Here is a 23,667-nt window from a genome sequence, read left to right on the forward strand (position 1 = left end):
TTTTTACTGATTTATTTAGCGATTTTTTTTAAATTATTTTTAACACTTTTTTTTTTTTTTTTTACTTTATTACCTTGTCCCAGGTGGGACATCGCTGTCCTGTGACAGATCGCTGATCTGTCACATCACAGATCACTGTGACAGATCAGCGATCTGTCACAGGCACTGCTGCAGACTTCCTCATGCCTGCGCTTTGCAGGCACTGAGGAAGCCAGCTTCCTCAGGCCCCCGAAGGCCCCCGTCGCCATCTTGGATCCGGGGGCCTGTAGGGAAAGAGCCCCCCGCAGCAGCGCTGCACATTGCGCTGCCGTGGGGGGCTCAGGGAAGCACGGAGGGAGCCCCCTCCCTGCCGATGCTTCCCTTTAACCCCCGGTACACCGCGATCGCGTTTGATCGCGGTGTGCAAGGGGTTAACGTGTCGGGGGCGGTCCGTGACCGCCCCTGACACATTGTGCCGGGTGTCAGCTATGATAATTAGCTGACACTCGGCCGCGATCAGCGGCGCTCACCACGTGGGCGCCGCTGATCGCGATGACGTAATATTCCGTCCATGGTAATTAGGTCCATGGTCACATGGACGGAATATTACATCAATTGTAGGTAAGGGGTTAAAGAGCAGTACTCCCACAGGTGGTGGTGCAAAGTACATACAGCAGCTTAAAGGACAGTACAGGCGGGGGGTGCAGAGTACACACAGCATCTTAAAGGACAGTACTTCCACAGGTGAGGGGGGTGCAGAGCACTCACAAATGCTTAAAGTACAGTACTCCCACAGACGGGGGATGCAGAGTACACAGAGTGGCTTAAAGGACAGTACTTCCACAGGCGGGGGGTGCAGAGTGCACACAGCATCTTAAAGGACAGTACTCCCACAGATTGGGGGATTCAGAACACACAGAATCACTTTCAACACAGCACTAGCACATTACTACCACATATAGAGGTTTCAGGGTACACACAGCATTTCTTTTGCAGAGTGCACAGTCAGACTCTGTCCCTCACTCCAGCTGCATCCTATCCCTACACTAATGGGAGCATAATGGAGGCTGGTCACATGCTGTGCTGGCCAACACTTGTCATGGATGTGATAGCTCTGGAAGTTTGCACACTCTGAGGGCATGTTGATTGGCTGCGCTAGTCTTTCAACAAGCTTTATTAGACTGGTGAACCCAAACAGGAAACTGAGCATATAGTAAAATGTCCATGCTCTGTGTTTCCAGTTCAGGTTTGCTCATCCCTACTCCAGACCTTTTCGCTTCCTTCAAAGTGTACCATGCAGAACATTGTGCCCTTCAAACCCATTATTGCAGAACTCTGTCTCCTTAAGAAACATTGGTCACCTTCTACACCGCTCCTGCCATTTTTGATATCTCTATACCTTTCTGATCCTTCCAGACATATTCACAACTGACAGACGTCTGTCTTCTCCAATACTTTGCTTTCTCCATGCCCATACCAATGTAGATACGTGTGCCGACCGGGGGTGGCCCCTTTCTTCACCGCGAACAGACTGAGACAGAGACTGATGTGCGTCCAACAGGTCCTCCTTTATTGGCCGTCCTCTCAACGCCCGCAGCACCACACAGCTGCTGCACAACGAGCTCCACACACAGGCCCGGGTACCTTTCCCTTTCTTCTGTCTTCCTGAATGACGTCCCTGGCTGCTCTTTCACTGTGGGTGCCCTAGGCCTACCACCACAGCGCTTCACCTGTCCAAGTCCATCCGTCTCTGGTACCCCCGGGCTCTCTCTGTCCTGCGACTCTCCTGTCAGGGCCACCCCCCTGACCGTCTCCCTCACCAGTCCTTCCCGGAGCTTCTTCTTGTCCTGCCTCTCCCTCCCGTCTTCTTCACTCCTAAGCTCCTCTCCCTGGACTGACTACTTCTGGAACTCTCCCCAACTACAGTATATAACCCCTCCCTGGGAATTCCCCCTCTAGAGCACCTGTAACCCCGCCCCCCATGACTTTGTGGTTTCATAGCCTTAAGCTGCTGTTAAGCCCTGTCCTCACTGCTCCCTGCTCCCATCTTGTGGCCAAACTGCAGTACTACACCTTCTGCTGTTTCTGCTGTCCTTGGTCTCCCCATAGTGGCAAAACCCAGTATTTCACCTCTGCCTAGCTGTCTCCCACCTTCATATCCAGCAGTCTATGTTCGGCACTGCACACTGCACATTAACCTTCCCACTGCAGACCGGTCCATAAGTTGGCCCATTTCCCCTACACCTTCACCTTAAGTCTGTTCTTTCCAGATAAATGTAGACCCTTTGTCACCTCCACACTTCACTATCACCTACAGAATTTTCTGACCTTTCTGTCGGCTGGGTGCCCACGATCTGGGACTAGCAGCGTTTTGGACACAGTGCATGTCCGCTGCTGGCTAATGAATGCAGGTTACTCCTCTGTGATCACTGAACTTTGCAGATTCACTGCATCCAACACATTCTATGGGTGAAATTTCTGTAGCACAGACTCGTGTCTCCACAAGATAAATAGACACCCTGCTGTCTTGGGAGACACGCCTCATATCCGTCTGTGCGGGGGAGCCGCGGGCGTCTCTGGACGCATAGTGGACATGAGATTTCTTGAAATCCCACCCAATATGCTGTAACAGCTGGACGCTGCTGGCTGGATGCTGTACAGGTATTCAGCGGTCAACTCGCAGAATTTACTGATCGTGTGTACATACCCATAGCCCTTGTCACCTCCAGACCCCTCAGTTTCTCCTCCTAACTCCACCATCTGCCTGATTATTGTGACACCTTCCTTTGGCTGCCATTTTTTTCCAGAGTGGTATTTACTGTGCTATCTCCATGGTCTCCATGGTCTGTCTCACACCTTGTGTTCCATCTCCCACAGTGGTGACAGCAGCGCAGATGGCAGGGGCAGCTATGTACGAGCTGGTGCGTGTGGGTCACTCTGAGCTGGTGGGTGAGATCATCCGACTAGAAGGCGACTTGGCTACAATTCAGGTTTATGAGGAGACCTGTATCCTTTCCAAAATGCAGTCTTTAGGGTGGTGCTGTTCTCCCCTCTCAAGCCAATGAAGAAACCTGCCCTGCTGCGCTGCAGACAAGAAAGCTTCCAGGGCTGATAAATTGTGTTTCCTTTATTGCAAGGAAGAGAAAGGGGCAATTTATGGGGACATTGTCTTATTCTATGGAAATTTCTGAAGATAATAAAAATCTTCAGGTATAAAATGTGGATCCATGGATTTCCTGAAATCTCAATGGTAGAGATGGGCGGACACCTGGATGTTCGGGTACGGCCGGTTCGGACGAACAGTTACAAAAAGTTTACCCAGAAGTGTACCCAGATCCAATCCTGGACCTCATTCACTTTAATGGGGGGCCCAAAAATCCAGTGTTTGCCATGCTGTCATGTGCATGAAAGCGTGGCAAACACCACTTTTGACGGCGATAAAATTATCACCGCCGGCAAGACAGCCGCGGTTCCCATGCTGTCAAAGAGAGTGAGTGTGCAGCTGTAATCGAAGGTATAAAGTTTACCTCTGGTCACTGGTGTCAGCTGATGGGACTACTGCACCCATCACACTACGCCTGCTGCCGCTAATAACAGCGAGAGTAGGTGGTGGCTGATGGAAATATTCATAAGCCTACTCTTGCACTGTAAATAAATAATTTTAAAAAATGGCATTTATTCCCCTGTGTTTTTAATAACCAGCCAGGCAAATCTGACAGCTGCAGGCTGCAACCTTAAGCTGGGTGACTGCAGGCTGCTATTTTTAAGCTGGGGGCAATATCCATGGCCCTTATCCATCCTGAGAATTCCAGCCCCCAGCTGTCTGTTTTAGCCTGGCTGGTTGTCAAAAATGGTGGGGACCCCATGCCGGTTTTTAAAATTATTTATTTAAATAATTAAAAAATATGGCATGGGGACCCCACTATTTTTGATAACCAGCCTTGCTGAAACTGACAACTGAGGGTTGCTGCCTCCAGCTGAGAGTTTTGACTGGCTGGTTGTCAAAAAAACAGAGGAACCCACACTGGAGTTAAACTTTATACCTCTGATCACTGCTGCGGGCTCACACTGTCATTTGACAGCATGGGATCTGCGGCTGTCTAACTGGCGGTGATGGTTTTACCACTGATCAGAAGCAGTGTTTGTCGCGCTGTCATGTGCATGACAGCGCGACAAGCACCCGGTGTTCGGGGGGCCGAACCTGAACAGTAACACGGACTTCCTGGAGAAGTCCGTGTTTGTTGTCCGTGCCTGAACAGTAGTTGTTTAGTATGGACGCCAAACTTTACTGTTTGGGTTGGCCCATCTCTACTCAATGCCAATTTATTTGACTTGCCTATCAAATTCCCCATGCATACCAAAATCTTTCCTTAATCTGAGTCCTTCAGCTGGAGTGTCTGTTGGTGACCCAGTCCTGAGGACTGGAAAGCCTCTGTCCGTAGAGCTCGGCCCTGGAATTATGGGGAACATCTTTGATGGGATCCAACGACCATTGAAAGATATTGCAGAACTGACGAAAAGCATCTACATCCCTCGCGGAATCAATGTGACTGCTTTATCACGCGATATTAAATGGGAATTTATTCCAGATAAGAACATCAGGGTAAGTAACCGCATAATAGGCGATGAGCGTACATTTACTTACATCTTCAAAAGAATGATTACTCCTTTGGTAATATCCACCAGCAGAGACACGGTCATTATTTCATTTTTTACACTCTTCATAAATTACAGTTGTGTGAAAAAGTGATTGCCCCCTTCCTGATTTCCTATTATTTTGCATGTTTGTCACACTTAAATGTTTTGATCACCAAACAAACTTTAATCTTAGACAAAGATAACACAAGTAATCACAAAATGCAGTTTATAAATGAAGGTCTTTATTATTAAGGGAAAAAGAATCCAAACCTACAGGGCCCTGTGTGAAAAAGTGATTGCCCCATCCCTTAAATCATAAAGTAAACTGTCGTTTATCACATCTTTACGAAGCTGAGATCAAATTCCCTAACCACACCCAGGTCTGATTACTGCCACACCTGTTCTCAATCAAGAAAACGCTTAAATAGGACCTGCCTGACAAAGTGAAGTAGACCAAAAGATCCTCAAAAGCTAGGCATCATGCAGCGATCCAAAGAAATTATGGAACAAATGAGAAACAAAATAATAGAGATCTATCAGTCTGGGAAAGGTTATAAAGCCATTTCTAAAGCTTTGGGACTCTAGCGAACCACAATGAAAGCCATTGTCCACAAATGTTGAAGACACGGAACAGTGTTGAATCTTCCCAGGATTGGTCAGCTGACCAAAATTACCTCTAGAGCACAGCGACTACGCATCTAAAAAGGAACAATAAAACCTCACAACAACATCCAAAGAACTACAGGCCTCACTTGCCTCAGTTAAGGTCAGTGTTCATGACTCCACCTTAAGAAAGAGACTGGGCAAAAAATGGCCTGCATGTTAGAGTTCCAAGACTAAAACCACTGCTGAGCAATAAGAACATAAAGGCTCGTCTCAGTTTTGCCAGAAAACATCTTGATAATCCCCAAGACTTTTGGGAGAATACTCTGTGGACTGATGAGACAAAACTTAAACTTTTTGAAAGGTGTATGTCCCATTACATCTGGTGTAGACGTAACAGAGCATTTCAGAAAAGGAACATCAAACTAACAGTAAAATATGGTGGTGGTAATGTGATGGTTTGGGGCTGTTTTGCTGCTTCAGGACCTGAAAGACTTGCTGTCTGCCAAAAAATCCTGAAGGAGAATGTCTGGTCATCTGTTCATGACTTCAAGCTGAAGCACACTTGGGTTATGCAGCAGGACAATGATCCAAAACACAACAGTAAGTCCAAGTAAGTCCACCACTGAATGGCTTAAAAAAATTATGACTTTGGAGTGACTTAGTTAAAGTCCTACCCTTGAGATGCTGTGGCATGACCTTAAAAAGACGGTTCATGCTTGGAAACCCCCAATGTGGCAGAATTACAGCAATTCTGCAGAGATGAGTGACCAAAATTCTACAGAGCGCTGTAAAAGTCTCATTGCCAGTTATCACTAACGCTTGATTGAAGTTGTTGCTGCCAAAGGTGGCCCAACCAGTTATCATGTTTAGGGGGTGATCACTTTTTCACATAGGGCCCTGTAGGTTTGGATTTCTTTTTCCTTTAATAATAAAGACCTTCATTTATAAACTAAATTTTGTGATTATTTGTGTTTTCTCTGTCAAATATTTACCTTTGTTTGGTGATCTGAAACATTTAAATGTGACAAACATGCAAAAGAATAGATCAGGAAGGAGCAAATACTTTTTCACACAACTGTATATCAAACTGTAAAAAATAAGCATACTCTAGGAGCCAGACTTTGGCTAGTCATGACCACATATCACTTCATGCTTTATAGGAATTCCCAGAGGGGAAAGTTTTATTATTGACTCTCGTCTGAATTTTAGTAATTTAGAGCAAGACTTTCCAGGTAGAAGCCCTAATCCTACAGTTTGTCTTCTCTCGCAGGCCGGGAGTCACGTCACTGGAGGAGATATTTATGGAATAGTCAATGAAAACTCACTCATCAAACAGAAGATCATGGTTCCTCCACGCAGCTGCGGCACAGTCACATACATTGCACCGCCGGGGAACTACGATGTGTCGGTATGATACCCAAGCCATTCAGTAGCGTGATGAGTAGACATACACACAATGGCCAAGCAAACCCTGTAATTCTCTTGTCAGGATGTGGTCATGGAATTAGACTTTGAAGGCATCAAGGAGAAGCTGACCATGATCCAAGTATGGCCCGTCCGACAGATTCGTCCAACCACAGAAAAACTCCCAGCAAACAACCCCCTGCTGACTGGGCAGAGAGTCCTGGATGCCCTCTTTCCGTATGTCTTTCATGCTTTATTTGTATTTCAGGGTCTGTCAGGAAAAAAAATCACTGTTCACTTCAAACCAAGCACAGCACTTTGTATGAGGAACATTGTCTGACTATAAATTGTGCCTTCATGCCCAGCCACTGATCCATTTGCCAGACTTTCTTCTTTATTGATAAACCTGCTGGGTACAACCTGGGTTTGGCCAAGCTTTTCAGAACAACTTTTCAGCTACTGATTTTTCTTCTTTCTCCCCCTTCCTCCATCTCCTGTTGATCTAGAACCATCAAGCATGCCAAACGAGAAGCTGGGAAGGGACGTGAATTGTCCGCCCTTGCCAAAGGTGCATTGAGCACTTAATTAGCACAACTGAATGAAGATAAAATTCTGACAGCAACGATTTAGGCATTACGGTTTTATTAGGCTTAATTCCCCTTCAAGGTGCTGTGCTTAGTTTGACCAGTCAGTTTCTGCTGACAGACTTCCTTTAACCTATTAACCTACAGTAGTCTCCTAGAGCTATAGATGGTGACCATATTGATGACCGTGGGCACCTCTTGTGCCATCTCATTGACTCCAAATCCTTTCTTTAGTATCTGGGAGTAGTGTTACACAGGGAACTGCTTGCTAGAGCTATGGCTCTAGAGGAGAACCATATTTTAAGCTGGGCTGCAGTATCTGCTCCTTTTCCAAGCACAGTCACCTGTGTCTAAGGTGAGGACACCTGCAAACAGAGGGCGTTAATCTATAGATCTGCAAGTATAGGCGGATTTATTCCAGAGCATTTTGTGAAACAATTGAGGCATTGATGGCACTTTTCACTATAATACAGATCATATTTGTATTTTCCAGATGTGTCTTAGGTGGAACAACAGCAATTCCTGGAGCTTTTGGTTGTGGGAAAACAGTCATCTCTCAAGCCCTCTCCAAATACTCAAATAGTGATGTGATTGTCTATGTGGGCTGTGGAGAGCGTGGCAATGAAATGTCTGAGGTGCTGAGAGATTTCCCTGAGGTAAGGCCATAAATAACCCATCTGAGTATACTGAAAGACCACAAATGCCTGCCATCAATCTGTAAGAGGGTCACTTGTGTGTGGCACCTGGCCACAAACAGCTTTTACTTAAAGGGAATCTGTCACCAATTGTTTTGCCTATAAGCTGCCGGCACCGCCATCAGGGGCTTATCTACAGCATTACAGAATGCTGTAGATAAGCCCCCGATGGCGATGCCGTCAGCTGATACACGAAAAATGGGGTGACAGATTCCCTTTAATGTGATATGTATCAGTTGCCATCTTTAAATGAGACTTGAGCTAGGAGGTTACACATTAAAACTGAGGGGCAGAGCTTAGCAGTTACGCATTACTACTGAGGCCTGAACAAGGAGGTTACACATCAAAACTGAGGCACAGAGCTTTGCAGTTATGAATTGGGACTCAGACCTTAACAAGGAGGATAAACATCAAAACTGAGGCACAGAGCTTAGTATTTACTCAAAATTAAGGCCAGATCTAGGAGGTTACAAATCAAAAGGATCTCCCGATACCGGAGGTTTGGGGGAAATCTGGAATTAAAAGGGTGGGGGATGTTTTTAGTGGAGTGGAGTTCCTGAAATTCGGTGAGATCAGGGTTAAATATAATTTACCGTCATCTGAGCTAGTCTTTTACACCATGTTGAAAGATAGAATTTGGAAATTCATAAAAGGGAAGACTTTGAATTATGAAATGCTATCTTCACTATTGTGCAACCTTAAAAATAAAAACCTCTGGAGTCTGCGTAATTTGTATAGATCTGTCGTCAAAGACCTAACGAGCCACAAAAACATATACATGAAGAGATGGGAGTCCGATTTTGGTGCTGATATCCGTCTCTAGAACTGGAACGATGCCATCAAAAACACTTACAATTCCAACATATCAATGGGTCTTCATGAGAGTTATTTCAAATTATTAAATAGATGGTACTATACCCCGACGAGGTTATCGCATTTTAACACAGAGCTATCTTCCTTGTGCTGGAGAGATTGTGGACACCAAGGGAACCTCTACCATATTTTCTGGGGTTGTTCAAAAATCAAAAACCTCTGGCTTCAAGTCACACAGCACATTAACCTCATTGCTAAGGACTTCACAATTACACCCGAAAGAGCACTTCTTTCATTAGACATGGAACAATTTGATGATTCGGTAAGACACATTATCATACACATCCTCTTAGTGACCAAGACCATGTTAGCACAATGGTGGAAGAAAGCAGAGGTTCCCAAGTTTTCGGTCATACTTGACAAGATAGGCCAACACAGTGATTTAGAACGCAGATTTGCGATTAACAACAATCACATTCACAAATACTCAAAAAAATGGAAGACCTGGAACAACAAATTTCATATCAAATAGACTTAACAAGAGGCACTATATTTTGAAGTTTAAACCTGGGCGCTTTAGTACAGGGATGCTGTATCTCCTTCCAAGAATGTTACCCCATAATAAGGATTGTCGATTTTTTTTTTCTTTTATGTTGTTCGATATATGTTATTCTATGCCTATTTGTGGGTTCTCTAGTTTTTAAAAAATTTTTCCGTACCTGTACAAGGTTGTTTATTCCCCACTCCCTTCCCTCCCTTCCTACCTTCCTTTCCCTACCCTGTTTATTTCTAAAAAACCAATAAAATTATTTGAAAACAAATCAAAACTGAGGTATCATGTAGTTGTACATTAAATTCGAGACACAGGGCTTAGTAGTTACGTTTCAAAACTGAGGCCAGTTCTGCAACGTTACACATCAAAACTAATGCTCAGAGCTTAGCTGCTACACTTCAGGACTGAGGTCAAACCTTTGAAATGACAGATTAAACTGAAGCACAGAGTTTAATAGATTAGGCATCAGCATTGATGCACAGAGATGGGAAGATATAACTTCCAAATAATGTGTGCAATGAAGAGATGAAGTGATTGTGAAGAACTTTGGTAACAGTTGCAGAGAAATACTGAGACTGGTGAGACCCACAAAACCATGTTTTTTTCCCCCTGGAGTGTCCCATGTAATAAAAGACAACAAACATAATTAGCCAAATACTTTTTTCTTTTAATGGTCAGTTACAGCGAATGGGGCGTGCACAGCACGTAAGTATCAAAATCACCGATAAGGCACAATTGGCCATAAGAACAGGTACGAATCGATATGCCCAGCTGGACTCCCAGCCCAAGTCTGACTTCGTACATACAAAAATCTTATGGTGCAACAATTTGACCACCAAGGAGGAACAAAGTATTTATACTGCGCTCCGACCCCCATCCATTTGGTACAAGGCCTGTTCAATACTGTCCTGTAGACCAGGGAGAAAAATATCCAATCCTATTTCTGTGATATGAACACCATCAGGCAAAATCAGACTAGAATTGCCTCCCTCCAGCTGATGATGCTTGATAACCACTCTGGCTTTAAAGTGTTTAAAGCAGGACATGCGCGCGTCTAGCGTGTGCCTCGAGCACTCTACAGCCACCACATCTCTCACACTTTGCCATGCAACATGGGAAATAACCTCCAACCAGACTAAAGTTAGTTCTGGGAAGAAGCCATGAAATTTATCAACATCCGAATGCATCATAGTGAGTAGTTTGGCTAGGTGGTGGGTATGTCACCACAGAACCGAGACAGATCAAAAGTTAAAGGGTTTTGTTTTCAGGGATATGATACTCCTCGCAGGGAGAGCGCAGTCGGGGTTAAACTGGTTTTAAACCAGTATATCAAATACTCAAAAAGAATAACAGTTAGAAACGGGTGTTCTTGGAACTTATCAGTCTGCTGAGTACTTGCTTGTAGGGTCGTCTTCTCCCGCGTCGGTGCCGTCAGCAGCGGCACTTGTCGTCTCTCTAGTCGCTGTAGGCTCTGCAGTCTCTAAGGACCCACAACAGGGGTCTCGGGGGTTAATAAAGAAAGCAGGGGGAACACAAGGCATTCCGGGTCCCCCTGCTATGAGTCTATGCTTCAAAACTAGCAGTCTCTCCGCAGGTATGGTGCTCTGTGTCTCTATAAGTCTCTCAACAGGAGTCAGGGGCTCTGCACCAACAACACAGGTACCAGGGCTACCCACGGGGGTCATTGTCTCTGCATGGGGTCAAAGCACACCTCTCCAGTCACTACAGGCTCTGGTCTCATGTACTCACAAGATGCAGTCTCTCTGCACAGTCACCCTGGATTTGTCCTCTGAACGGGAGTTCTCTCTTCTCCCCTGTGTGCAGCTGCAACCTGCCCTGTCCCCTGTACACGCTGTTCTGAGCTTCATGCGCTCTCAGGCTGCCCTCCTTCCTGTTCCTATCTCCTCCCAGCAGTCACATGACCCAGCACGTCCAGGGCAGAAAGTCTTCCCCCTAGTAAGCCTGCTGTCTGGCCAAGTGGTTCCAGATCAGGAGCAGAGAAGGTAACCCCCCTTCTGAGTTCTCTTGTGCTTCACCCCCTTACAGTGGAAAGATCATTTCTGGCCGCATGGACAACCAAAATTATGGGAGATGAAGCGGCGCAAGCTTTGCGAACAACTTCGGGGGAACCTGAGACCAGGTCAATCCCCTGGTTCATCTCCAAAAGACATCAATGCCGTGGAAATCAAGGCCTCTTCCACCTGGCCGACACTCTGCCCTTTGTGATTGCCATAAAATGTATGAATGCCCAAGAATCCACACAACGGGTTTCGCACCTCCTCAAAAACAAACACTGAAGTTAATGGAGAATAAATCCAGTTTGATATACCTTGAAAAACAAGAGGAACGCCCTCTACCAATACACTGAATTTCAGGGTCAGACAAACCAACTGGGCCGCCTCTGTCACCACTCCAATACTGAAAGAGTGGGTACCAAACTCACTATGGGGAGGCCCAGGTGAAGTAAGTGGAGCGCCCACCAGGGCAGTGGGGAATACTCGATATTGGGCCGCTTCTTAAAGGGTCAGTGTCACAGCGGCGGTGACCCGGTCCGTGGCCCTGGGCGTCCAATAAACGGGGTATATTTACAAGGGATGAAAAATAAAGAGTTTTGTATTAAGTGTCTGTGACGCCACCTGTTGTATCTGACCAGAAGCGACCAGCGCTGCAGTGCAGATCCTCTGGGACCGATGGTGTGATGCAGCAGAGTTCGAATAGCTCTCCACAGGCAGAGCTGAGTCCAAGGGCAGATGAGAGATTTTGAGAGATGGTGAAGTAATGAGAAGCAAGAGATGTAGCAGTGCTGAGTAGGTGACACAGGAAGAAGACAGAAGACACAGATGAATGCAATTCCAAAGCTTTACTCACAGTTCTCAAGAGCCGGCGATGCCCACTTGGTACTACGTCCTCCAGGTGAGGGATCCAGCCAACTTCCAGGCACATAGAGAACACCTTTCCAGAACTCCCTGTCAGTATATGTCTTCCCTGGCTATCTCACTGTGCTGATTTCCATTCCTCTTCCTTCCCAGCACCTCACAGTCATTGTCCCCGGCCAGCAGCTGCGGATCCTGTCGGATAACGTGCCCAAATCGTTTCCTTGATCCTTTCTGGCTGCCTTTCCAGAAAAGATAACTGTGGTAGTTGGCTGTGGCCCCTAAAGTTGCCACAGCTGTCAGCTTGCTAGCTGAGCCCTGTTGTACACTCCACAAGGCTAAGGGGCCGAGACCCTTCTGCGACGTCCGTCAGTGTGGAACGAGCCCCACGGGGTGCACTCTCCACTCGTGCCTCTGGGAATCCCTTTCCCACTCCAAGGAGCTTCCTTCAGTCTTTCAGTCTGTACCAGAACTTCTTCCAGCAGCCCCTACTGACAGAGAGCTGCTTCACACATCCTCTTACTTCCATCCCAAAGGGGAGACAGTCCTCACTTCCCTCTATTCTCCTGCTCTGAACCCAAGCTCCACCCACCTTCTAACACTCTTTCCTAGCCAGCAGGGATAAAGGAGCACCTGCTGCTTTAGTCTGTGGTGGATGCAGTGTTGTGTAAGAGCCTGGTTAGGTGTCTCCATCTTACCTGCAAGGTGGGATACCACACCTCTGGTTGAGGTGCAATACCTCTGTGGCGACTGGACCCTCAGGGGTGCCACATAAGGATTTACAAAAGAGAGATTGAAACTGAAATACCATCAGGGGGAACCATCCTCATGGGAGAAAAAGCATCACCAGAACGGCAAACTGCTAAATGATTGTGAACTAAATTTAAAGGACACATAGGACCAGAAAATGCAAAAAGAGACACCCAGGAGCCCAGACCTGATAGGTCAGTCTTGGATTTACGAATACGAATACGAAGATCCCCATCGCAGTCGGAGATGCCATCATGACGAATACACCCAAAGTATGCTTTGACGCAGGAATTAACTCACTGATACGTAAAGCACTGGAAAATGCATTACCAAAAGTGGCAGATAAAAAAGCAGAGACAAAATTAGAGGAACAGATGACGGAGGTGACGTTACCCAAACAGGTAAGCAAATTGAAAGAAGTCGGCCATCTGTTCTCCTGATGAATCTACCCTCTCTTCTGACCTATGGTAGCCTGACAAATGACACAAAAGTTGGTAACATCCATCCAACCAAAAAGGCGGAAATAAAAAACCAAACCAGATATGATGTTCTGAGCAACAGGCCCAGATGCCCCCATGGATTGAAGATGAAGTAGGTAATCAATACTGACTTCCAAATGAATGTCCTGGGAGGAAAAAAATCGGTCTGTCCCCAACTAAATCATACCATTCCCTCCACGCCTTACCGTAAGAATGCCATGTAGAGGATCTCACCAGGTCTATTAAATGTCCTCCACCACTTGCCACAAGAGGGACGGGCATGGGTGCCCCTCCAGATTGACTGTGAGCAGACAGTCCTCAAATTTCTGCCAATCAAAGTGAGAAAGAGAGTCAGCGATTACATTGTTAGTACCTGGGATATGTTGAGTTCTGAACCAGATGTTAAAATTCAAACATTGTAAAATCAAAAACCTAAGCAGTTTGATGACATGGGGGAATACGATGCCAGGTGATTTATGCAGTGTACCATGCTCATATTATCTGCCCAAAAACAAATTTGCCTATCCCCAGATGGCAATAGCCATGACAATGGGGAAGAACTCTTAACAAAGTGAGATTTTTTACCCAGCCTGAGGAGATCCAGGACTCCAGCCAACGTTCTGTACACCAATGATTCCCAAAATAACACCAAAACCTGAGGACCCTGCTGGATGAGAAAAAGAGAGAGATCCTCATTAGTGACTTCCGGGGACTGAAAACATGTGTGACCTTTGTAGGACAAGAGAAACTCTTTCCAGACCAGCAAATCAGCTTGCAAACGTGGTTTTATATGAATTTTGTGATGGGGAAGCTTGATACCTCTGATTGACAGAGACAGCCATATAAAAAAAGGTTTCCCATGGGCATTACACGACATGCAAATGTGAGAAGCCTCAACAATGACTGCATCTGTCGTAGAGTAACTTTTCAGACAGAGCAAAAACCTTCAATCAATGGCAGCAGTTTTGAATTTTTTTCAGATGGAAGATGAAAAACCATTGCCGTGGAATCGATCTCAATCTCTAAAAAAGATAGTATGGTGGAACAACCAAAAGTTTTTTCTTCGGATACAGGAACATCGAAGCGTGACATAAAACTACTGAAAGTGTCCAACAAAATCTGGCAGGAACCGGAGTCCTTTGGATCTACAAACAAAAAATCATTGAGATAATGGGTAATCGCTTGGGAACAGTCTCATATTTGAGTACCCACTCTAGGAAAGTACCAAATTATTTGAAATAAAAGCAAGAAATAGAGCAACCCATAGACAAGCATGTGTCGTAATAGTAAGAACCGTCTACAAAAGTAACCCAGCAGGTGATGACAATCCAGATGAGTTGGCAAAAGACTGAAAGAAGACTCAATATCTGATTCCGACATTAAAGCCCCTGGGCCAGCATCCTTGATCAACATGACAGCCCGATCAAAGGAAACGTATGTGACCGGCGCATTGCTTTCTGTAATATCGACGTTTACCGACAATCCTTTCGGGTAAAAAGGGGGTTGAACGAGCTGAAACTTGCCAGGCTCTTTTTTAGGAACAACTTCTAACGGCGAAATGTGCAAATTGTAAAATGATGGGGTGGAGAATGGACATTTATTTTGCCTAGGGAGACCTCTTTCTGAACCTTATCTGTAAGAATTAAGGTTTATTTAGAGGGGAATACTCCTCATGGGGAGGTGAAGGGTTAAACCGTATAAAGGGCAAAGTGAAGTACAACAGTTGAAATAACGATAATTCGGTAACAAGCATATCAAGAAGTCCCAACACTGCAGCTCCTGCTACATACTCAATAGCGCCAGCAACGGCGGGTGCGGTATCTTTTCTAGTGGGGTCCGGCAAATGACAATACCCTGTCTTCCGGTGACAGTGGTCGGTCTCCGGTATCTTCCACTGTCCCTAGTCCATATACTGTAGTGGCTAAACAACGGTGAGGGCCAAAGTCCTGTATGAGTCCAACGTGGCTCCTTAACTATCTTAGCTGGTGAAGTCAGGTCACAAAGGTCAGGGCAACTAACAGCTGGCAATGTCAGGGTGCAATTGTCAGTCTCGTATGCGGTCCCTCTTAGGCAGCGTGTGTGCGGTACTCACAGTAAAGTAGTATACGGTACCTGATTCTATGGCAGACACCGGACCCACACTGCACGTCCCGCTCTCCATGGTCTCCGTTGTTGACGGTGGGCGACGGTGGACATTCGAATGCGTGCCGCTGGTACTCTCGGGACAGAGCACTCCTCTCTTTGGCTGCTACAAAACTCGGCTCGGCTCTGCTTTGTTGGCTCTGCACGGCTCTGCTCTGCTGGCACAGCTCTGCTGGCTCGGCTCTGCTACATGGGCATGACTCTGCTTTGCATGGCTCTCTCTGCTGGCATGGCTCTGCACCACTGGCACAGCTCTGCTCTGCTGGATCGGCGCTCTCTGCTGGCACGGCTCTGCTCCACTGGCACGGCTCTGCACGACTCTCTCTGCTGGCACGGCTCCACTCCACTGGCACGGCTTTCCTCTGCATGGCTCACTCTGCTGGCACGGCTCTGCTCCACTGGCACAGCTCTGCTCTGCACGACTCTCTCTGCAGGCGACCGGGGCTCCTTCTATATGGCCCGTCGCCACATCGGTACCTTCTGGTGGGAGAAGCAGGGCGTGCCGCTCACCGCTCTGCATGCTGCTCTCTGTGCTGCCCTCTGCACTGTTCTCTGCCAGTGCCAGACTCCACTGCTTCGTGCGCTTTCTCTTTTTATGCCTCCGATGCTGCATACCCTTTTCAGGTTCTCCCGCCCTCCTGGGACAGCAGGAAGCTCGGTCTCACTAGGGCTTCCCCCAGGCTGCAGGAGAAGGTCCAGCTCTCTCAAGCTTCCCCCCGGAAAAAGTGGATGCAGCCCTTTTAGTTCCAGACCTGGCACGCAGGTACTATGATCTCGTCGACCTCCTTACAAAAAAACCCTAACTGAAACCGAAGCACAACTGAGCTCCCACTTCCTTATTGGGGTAGATGTCGAGCTAAGGCCCCATCGTGGTTATGCTCACTGGGGTCCTTAGGATCTGAATGGTTGTTGGATTTTGTGGGCAATTTCAAGGAGGGACGAGGGCATTTGATTGACACATGGAGGCCTCCAGAAGTCAAACACTCATGTTTGTATTTGCATAATCCGAAAAAATGACAGTGCCCTTCATTGAACAACCAACAGGAGCCGGGTCTGTGGATGGCCACTGACCCTGCTCCAGAAGTATGGGCAGATGCTACCATGTGAAAGGGGGGTGAAACTTTTGGGGCCAACATAAGTCGAATCCATGTATTCGTCGCTCTTTCTCCCCAATGCAGATAAGGTTGTAGGGCTAAACTCCTCCTGAATTCTTCAACGTAGCGCTACCGCGTGGGCCTTTTATGAATTATAAATGGTGTCCATATATATGAACATCTCAGAGCAGTGCTCTGGGTGTTTCTGGCTCATGACACAGCCCATAATGAACATCACCTGTAACCAATTATTAATCATTTTTGCGACTATTGGTTTACGTTCAAATGGGCTTTCCGCGGGGCACCGTTCTTTATTGATTGCGTGTCAGGGGACACAAGGGTCCAAATAGCAACATAATCATTAGCCCAAATCTAATCGTCTAATTGAGTCCCAAGGGGGCATATGCCGCAGAAAAACGCATCTTTATGTACGCTGGACCGAGCAGGGGAATCTATTCTAGGAGTTTTGTCTAACGCACGGGGGTTAACTAGGATCTTTGGACCCGGTGGGAAATTGATTCAATATCGCTTTTAAGGCTGGAAGCAAACCTGAACCCTCCCCCCTAGCCCCTGCATACTGGTACTCACCGATTGAATTTAAGAAAGGAATGGATGCTTTTCTTGTGAGTAACAGTATAGAAGGTTACGTATAACATAATATAGATAGATAGTAGATGTTTGACCCAGCTTAGGGAAAGGAATTTTTTTCCCTATGGAGAAAATTGGCATCTACTCTGTGGGTTTTTTGCCTTCCCTAGGATCAACAATGCAGAACAGCTGCACTAAAAATAGGCTGAACTAGATGGACATAAGGTCTTCCTTCAGCCTTCAAAACTATGTTACTGTGTTACTATGTTGCTGAAATGACTGAATGGGAGGAGCCTGAGCAACCTGAGCAGGAATAGCCACGTCCTGAGAATGATCAGGAACCATAGAGATTCCAGGGGAGCGACGAACTATGATGCAAATTCCCTCTCGATCCGTCAGACAAGGAAGGTGATCGCCAGCAAGATGATCTGGATCAGCGACTATGTCTAGAAGATTTTTAGCGGTATGACAAATGCCTGCTTCGCCTGCTATGAGAGCGTGCAGAGCGACGGCGCCGATCAGGACTTTAAGATGAGGATGGAGATGAGGACCCTTCAGTGCGGTTACTGCGCCCATGAAGGCGCGGAAACAAGGCTGGGGGTCCAGCACCCTCCATAACATGGGCCATAGGTGATGCCGACAAAATATGGAGAGCTCAGCAGTTACACATCAGGGGTGAGGTGCATAGCTCAGCAGTTACACATCAAGGGTGAGGTACAGAGCTCAGCAGTTACACATCAGGGGTGAGGTGCAGAGCTCAGCAGTTACACATCAGGGGTGAAGTGCAGTTACAAATCAGTGGTGAGGCACAGAACTAGGCAGTTACACATGAGGGGTAAGGCACAGAGTTTGGCAGTTGCACATCAGGGCAGAACCACAGAGCTTGGCAGTTGTGTATCTTCATTTAGATACAAAGCTCAGAAGACAGGACTTCCGAATAATGTATGCACTGAAGTGATGAAGTTATTGTCTGCATCTTTGCTTCAGCTTACCATGGAGGTAGATGGAAAAACGGAATCAATTATGAAGAGGACAACACTAGTGGCTAATACATCAAACATGCCAGTGGCCGCACGTGAGGCATCGATTTACACAGGTGAGTTTTTGTGTCTATTAGTGCAACTTTGGCTTCTTTCATGAGAAAAGTGATCTGTGAAAAAAGTAGAGAAAACTTCACATCCCAAATTCCTTGTATAAGAACTTCCAAACTTTATTCCATTTTGCTAGACAGACAGCTGTGGGTTGATATTAATAGCCTAGGAAGGGGTCATGGATATTGGCCTCCTCCCAGACTAAAAACATCATCTCTCAGCTACTCCAGAAAAGGCGCATCAATAAGATGCTCCAAATCTGGCACTTAGCTTCACACTTCCCACTTGCTCTGTTGCGTTGGCAAGTGGGTTGACAGTATTGGAGATCTTGTCAGACTTGTATTGGCAGCTGATACGAAGCCCAGGTTAGTAATGGTTAGACGTCTATAAGACACCCCCACTACTAACCCCATAGTGATATTGTATACAAAAATACACTTCCAGAGCAGAGTCCTTTATTTGAAAAAAGTGACACAGACTCTTTTATTAACCCCTTTAACCCAAAGCGTGGTTTGCATGTTAAAGGGGTTGTCCACTACTTTAAATACCCCCCAATGTATACCCCCGGGGCCCCTAATGAATTTTGTAAATACCTCATGTTGCCTATCACTGGCCGCTCACAGGCAGCACGTGACCCCCGGCTGCAGCCGGCTCTTGCTTCCGCTGACGTACCGTCAAGTGCTGGCAGCAGCCGGAGGTCCCTCTTCCTCCTTCTGCGCGTTCTACCAGGCTGTAGGTGGGGTTATCCCCCCATGTCACACCCAGCATCCACCGTGTGCCCATTCATTGAGAAAGCGCACGGTGGATGCTGGGTGTGATGTGGGGGTAACCCCGCCCACAACCCAGCAGCCACCGCGGGGACCCAGCACTGAGTCACGCCTCACTTGTCGTGACATCAGTGCTGGGTCACGTGCTGCCTGTGAGTGGCCATAGATACTGCCTGTGAGCGGCACTATAGGCGATATAAGGTATTTACAAACTTCATTAGGGGCCCCGGGGGATACATTGGGGGGTTAATTTAAAGTAGTGGATAACCCCTTTAATGATCAGGCCAATTTACAATTCTGACCACTGTCCCTTTATGAATTAATAACTCTGGAATGCTTCCATGGATCCCGGTGATTCTGAAAATGTTTTCTTACTACATATTGTACTTCATGATAGTGGTAAAATTTCTTTGATATGACTTGTGTTTATTTGTGAAAAAAATGGAAATTTGGAGAAAATGTTGAAAATTTTGCAATTTTCCAACTTTGAATTTTCGTGCCCTTAAATCACAGAGATATGTCACAAAAAATACTTAATAATTAACATTTCCCACATGGTTAATTTACATCAGCACAATTTTGGAACCAAAATTTTTTTTCGTTAGAAAGATATAAGGGTTAAAATTTAAACAGCGATTTCTCATTTTTACAACACCATTTTTATTTTGGGACTACATCACATTTGAAGTCACTTTGAGGAGTCTATATGATAGAAAACACCCAAAAGTGACACCAGTCTAAAAACTGAACCCCTGAATGCACTTAAAACCACATTAAAAAAGTTTATTAACCCTTTAGGTGCTTCACAGGAATTTTTGGAATGTTTTAGAAAAAATGAACATTTAACTTTTTTCACAAAAAATTTAATTCAGATCCAATTTTTTTTATTTTACCAAGGGTAACAGGAGAAATTGGACCCCAAAAGTTGTTATACAATTTGTTCTGAGTATGCTGATACCCCATATATGCAGGTAAACCACTGTTTGGGGGCATGGCAGAGCTCGGAAGGGAAGGAGCGCCTTTTCAATGCAAAATTGGCTGAAATTGAGATTGGACACCATGTCGCATTTAGAGAGCCCCCCGATGTGCCTAAACAGTGGAAACCCCCCACAAGTGACACCATTTTGGAAACTAGACCCCCTAAGGAACTTGTATAGATGTGTGGTGAGCACTTTGAACCCCTAGGTTTTTCACTAAAGTTTATAACGCCTGGGTGTGAAAATAAAAAATCATATTTTTTCCACAAACATGATTTTTAGTCCCCAATATTTTATTTTCCCAAGGGTAATAGGGGAAATTGGATGCCAAAAGTTTTTGCCCAATTTGTCCTGAGTACGCCAATACCCTATATGTGGGAGATAACCACTGTTTGGGCACACGGAAGAGCTCGGAAGGGAAGGAGCACCGTATGACTTTTTTAAACCAAAATTGGCTGGAATTGAGATCAGATGCAATGTCGCATTTGGAGAGCCCCTGATGTGCCTAAACAGTGGACACCCCCCACAATTGACCCACTGTTGGAAACTAGACCCCCTAAGGAACTTATCTAAATGTGTGGTGACCACTTTGAACCCCAAAGTGATTCACAGAAGTTTATAACGTTGAGCCGTAAAAATAAAAAATCATATTTTTTTCACAAAAATGATCTTTTCGCCCCCAAGGAGCACATTTGACTTTTTCAATGCAGAATTGGCTGGAATTGAGATCAGACGCCATGTGCCTAAACATTGCATACCCCCCAATTCTAACTCCAACCCTAACTCCAACACACCCCTAACCCTAATCCCAACCCTAACCACAAACCTAATCCTAACACACCCCTAACCAACTCTAGTCCCAACCCTAACGCTAACTTTAGTCCCAACCCTAACCCTAACTTTAGCCCCAATCCTAACCCTAATTTTAGCCCCAACCCTAACCCTAACTTTAGCCCAATCTAACCCTAATGGGAAAATGGAAATAAATACATTTTTTTATTTTTCCCTAACTAATGGGGTGATAAAGGGGTTTTGATTTATTATTTTTTTATTTTGATCACTGTGATAGGGCCTATCACAGTGACCAAAGTAAACCAATCGGAAAAAATCTATTGTTGCTGGGTGCCGGCTGGCAGATCTCGGCGGGCGCCCGCCATTTTATCCCAGCGACCCAGGGGACTTCAGGGGGGCTTGCAGGGACAACGGAGGTACTGGGGGGGGTGATCGGAGGACCCTATTTCTCTCTCCCCTGATGTGCAATCACATCAGAGGAGAGAGAAATTAAATGGAAAATCAGACTTTTTTTTTGTGGTCACTGTTATACCATTAACAATGGCGATCGCAACAACGGGGTTGGTAAAAACCAACTTGAATCATGTTCTCTGGGGTCTCGGCTATGCCTGGCAACCGAGACCCTGGAGAAATTCCGACGCTGGGGGGCGCTATAACCTTAAACCTCAGCGCCATTAAAAAGCAGCGCTGTGGTTTAAGTACCCTTAATTGCCACTGCTAAAAGGCATATCGACGGTCATAAAGAGGTTAAAATGTAACTCTCATCATTCTCCCCTGCTCGCGCCAATCGCCGGCAGAGCAGAGGAGAATGACGAGAGCCGTGTTCAGCACCTGGCGCTGGGGAACAGTGCTTACTGCAACGCTTCTTCACTGGTGCCGTACATGATGCGGCACACACATGCCACATGTGTGCCACAAGCATTACACACACGGACACTGACATCTCCGATACCAGAAATATATATCAGGACATGTGAAAGAGGCATTACAGCGGGTTTTTATGTTTGGCAGCTGTCAGATGCTAAAAGATGCTTTTTATTGCAAAAAATAGTTTTTGCATCACCATATTTTGAGAGCTATAATTTTTCCATATTTTGGCCCACAGAGTCATGTGAGGTCTTGTTTCTTGTGGGACGAGCTGACATTTTTATTGGTATAATTTTCAGGCACATGACATTTTTTGATCGCTTTCTATTCCAATTTTTGGGAGACAAAATGAGCAAAAACCAACAATTGATGAATTTCTTATATTTTGGGGGGGGCGTTTACACCGTTCCACGTGTGGTAAAATTGATAAGGCAGTTTTATTCTTCGCATCAGTTCGATTACAGCGATACCTCATTTATATATTTTTTTAATGTTTTGGCGCTTTTGTATAATAAAAACTATTTTATAGAAAAAATAATTGTTTTTGCATCAATTTACTCTGACAGCTATAGCTTTTATATTTTTTCGCTGATGATGCTGAATGACGGATCGTTTTTTTGCGGGACAAGATGTTATCAGCGGTACCATGTTTATTTATATCCGTATTTTTTACCGGGTGTTATTCCACTTTTTGTTTGGTGGTATGATGTGTGAGGTAGCGCTGTCATGTAAGTAGGGGGTTCTCGCTTGCAGCGATCAAAAAAACACATCCGGCACCGGATTTTCAACAAATCATAGTCCAAGAGGTTTATTCATCCTTCATAAACCTCCAGCAGTAATATGCAACAGTCTTATAGCAGACAGCAGGGTATCTTCACACTGGAGCTTTGCTCCCCTATAGCCCTCTAGTCACACAGGCTGTGCTTCATCTAGCCAGCAGGCTATACAGTCTCTCAGTTGTAGTCCTGTCTCCGGGTTACCTTGCATGCTGCTTTACACTGCTAACGTTCCTTCCCTCTCCCTGGGAACGGTCAGGCACACATCGCCATTAGTCACAGCGTCCACACGTGCTGTTAGTGAGGAGATCCTTCTCCTCACGGGACCTTCCAAACTGGACCAATCAGGTCCCAGCATTCACCCCCATGTGACCAGACCTCAGGTACCTTTTATGGTCTATAACCACACCCACAAGTGATCACATGACTATGACCTCACCCAAGGTCCTATTGCACACAGGCTTCCCTGACACATTGTAACGGAACGTACTACTCAGCAGTACCTCTGCTGATCATTATGATCGTTCAGTATCCTACACCTATCAGGGTAATGGAAATGCTTATACGGTTGTCCTGGGACACCCACACAGCGCCCCCTAGCGGACACAGCGATCACTGCACCACATACCTCCCCCCTATGTTCAAACCTGTGGGGTTGAACACACAGCATAACCCCCAGCTCTCGAGACTGGGCACTCACTACACCTTGCCCACCAGGTCGAGAGAACCGTCTCCATTTGTCAAACGGCCTCATCTCTACGTTAGGCCTCCCCCGCTCCCAGCGGTCATAATACCGGTCATTGTCTTTGACCCTCCAGTCACGGTTTGTCTGCGTCATCAGACACTCTCTAGTCTCCACCTGTCTGCAGTACGCTTCGTCACCTGATCTTTCTCTCACTGACCGTCTCTCTCGGTTGGTGCGGTCATAAGTCTTAGTAGAGCCTGCTGTCTGGTCTGAGTCTGACTCAGTCAGCGACTCACAGGAACTATGGTCTTTCAACGTCATCCTGCCAGTCGAACTACCCCTTGCTGACACTCTTCTGCCACCTGCCATGTCACTTCTTGGAGGAACCGTTCGGGTCCTTACATTTTGGGTTGGAGGCGGCCGCCACCTGGTATTCTGCATTTCTTTATTAATTCGCCGACGGTCCAGCCTCAACTGCTCAATTTCTTGCAGGTACTCCACTCGATACTCCACG

General features: G+C 46.1%; 1 protein-coding gene across 1 annotated transcript in view; it reads left to right on the forward strand.

Annotated features, from left to right (window-relative positions):
• Positions 1-23,667, forward strand: part of LOC141055625 (V-type proton ATPase catalytic subunit A-like) — a 210,287-nt gene that overhangs the window by 111,474 nt on the left and 75,146 nt on the right. The window contains exons 3-8 of the mRNA XM_073552273.1: positions 2,857-2,985; positions 4,368-4,582; positions 6,494-6,631; positions 6,713-6,864; positions 7,705-7,867; positions 18,186-18,294. Coding sequence (XP_073408374.1) covers positions 2,857-2,985; positions 4,368-4,582; positions 6,494-6,631; positions 6,713-6,864; positions 7,705-7,867; positions 18,186-18,294 — 906 coding nt within the window. The remainder of the gene's footprint in view (positions 1-2,856; positions 2,986-4,367; positions 4,583-6,493; positions 6,632-6,712; positions 6,865-7,704; positions 7,868-18,185; positions 18,295-23,667) is intronic.

This window comes from Dendrobates tinctorius, unplaced genomic scaffold (assembly GCF_039654945.1).
Source record: "Dendrobates tinctorius isolate UK_male_01 unplaced genomic scaffold, ASM3965494v1 ptg000189l, whole genome shotgun sequence".
Classification (NCBI taxonomy): Eukaryota; Metazoa; Chordata; class Amphibia; order Anura; family Dendrobatidae; genus Dendrobates; species Dendrobates tinctorius.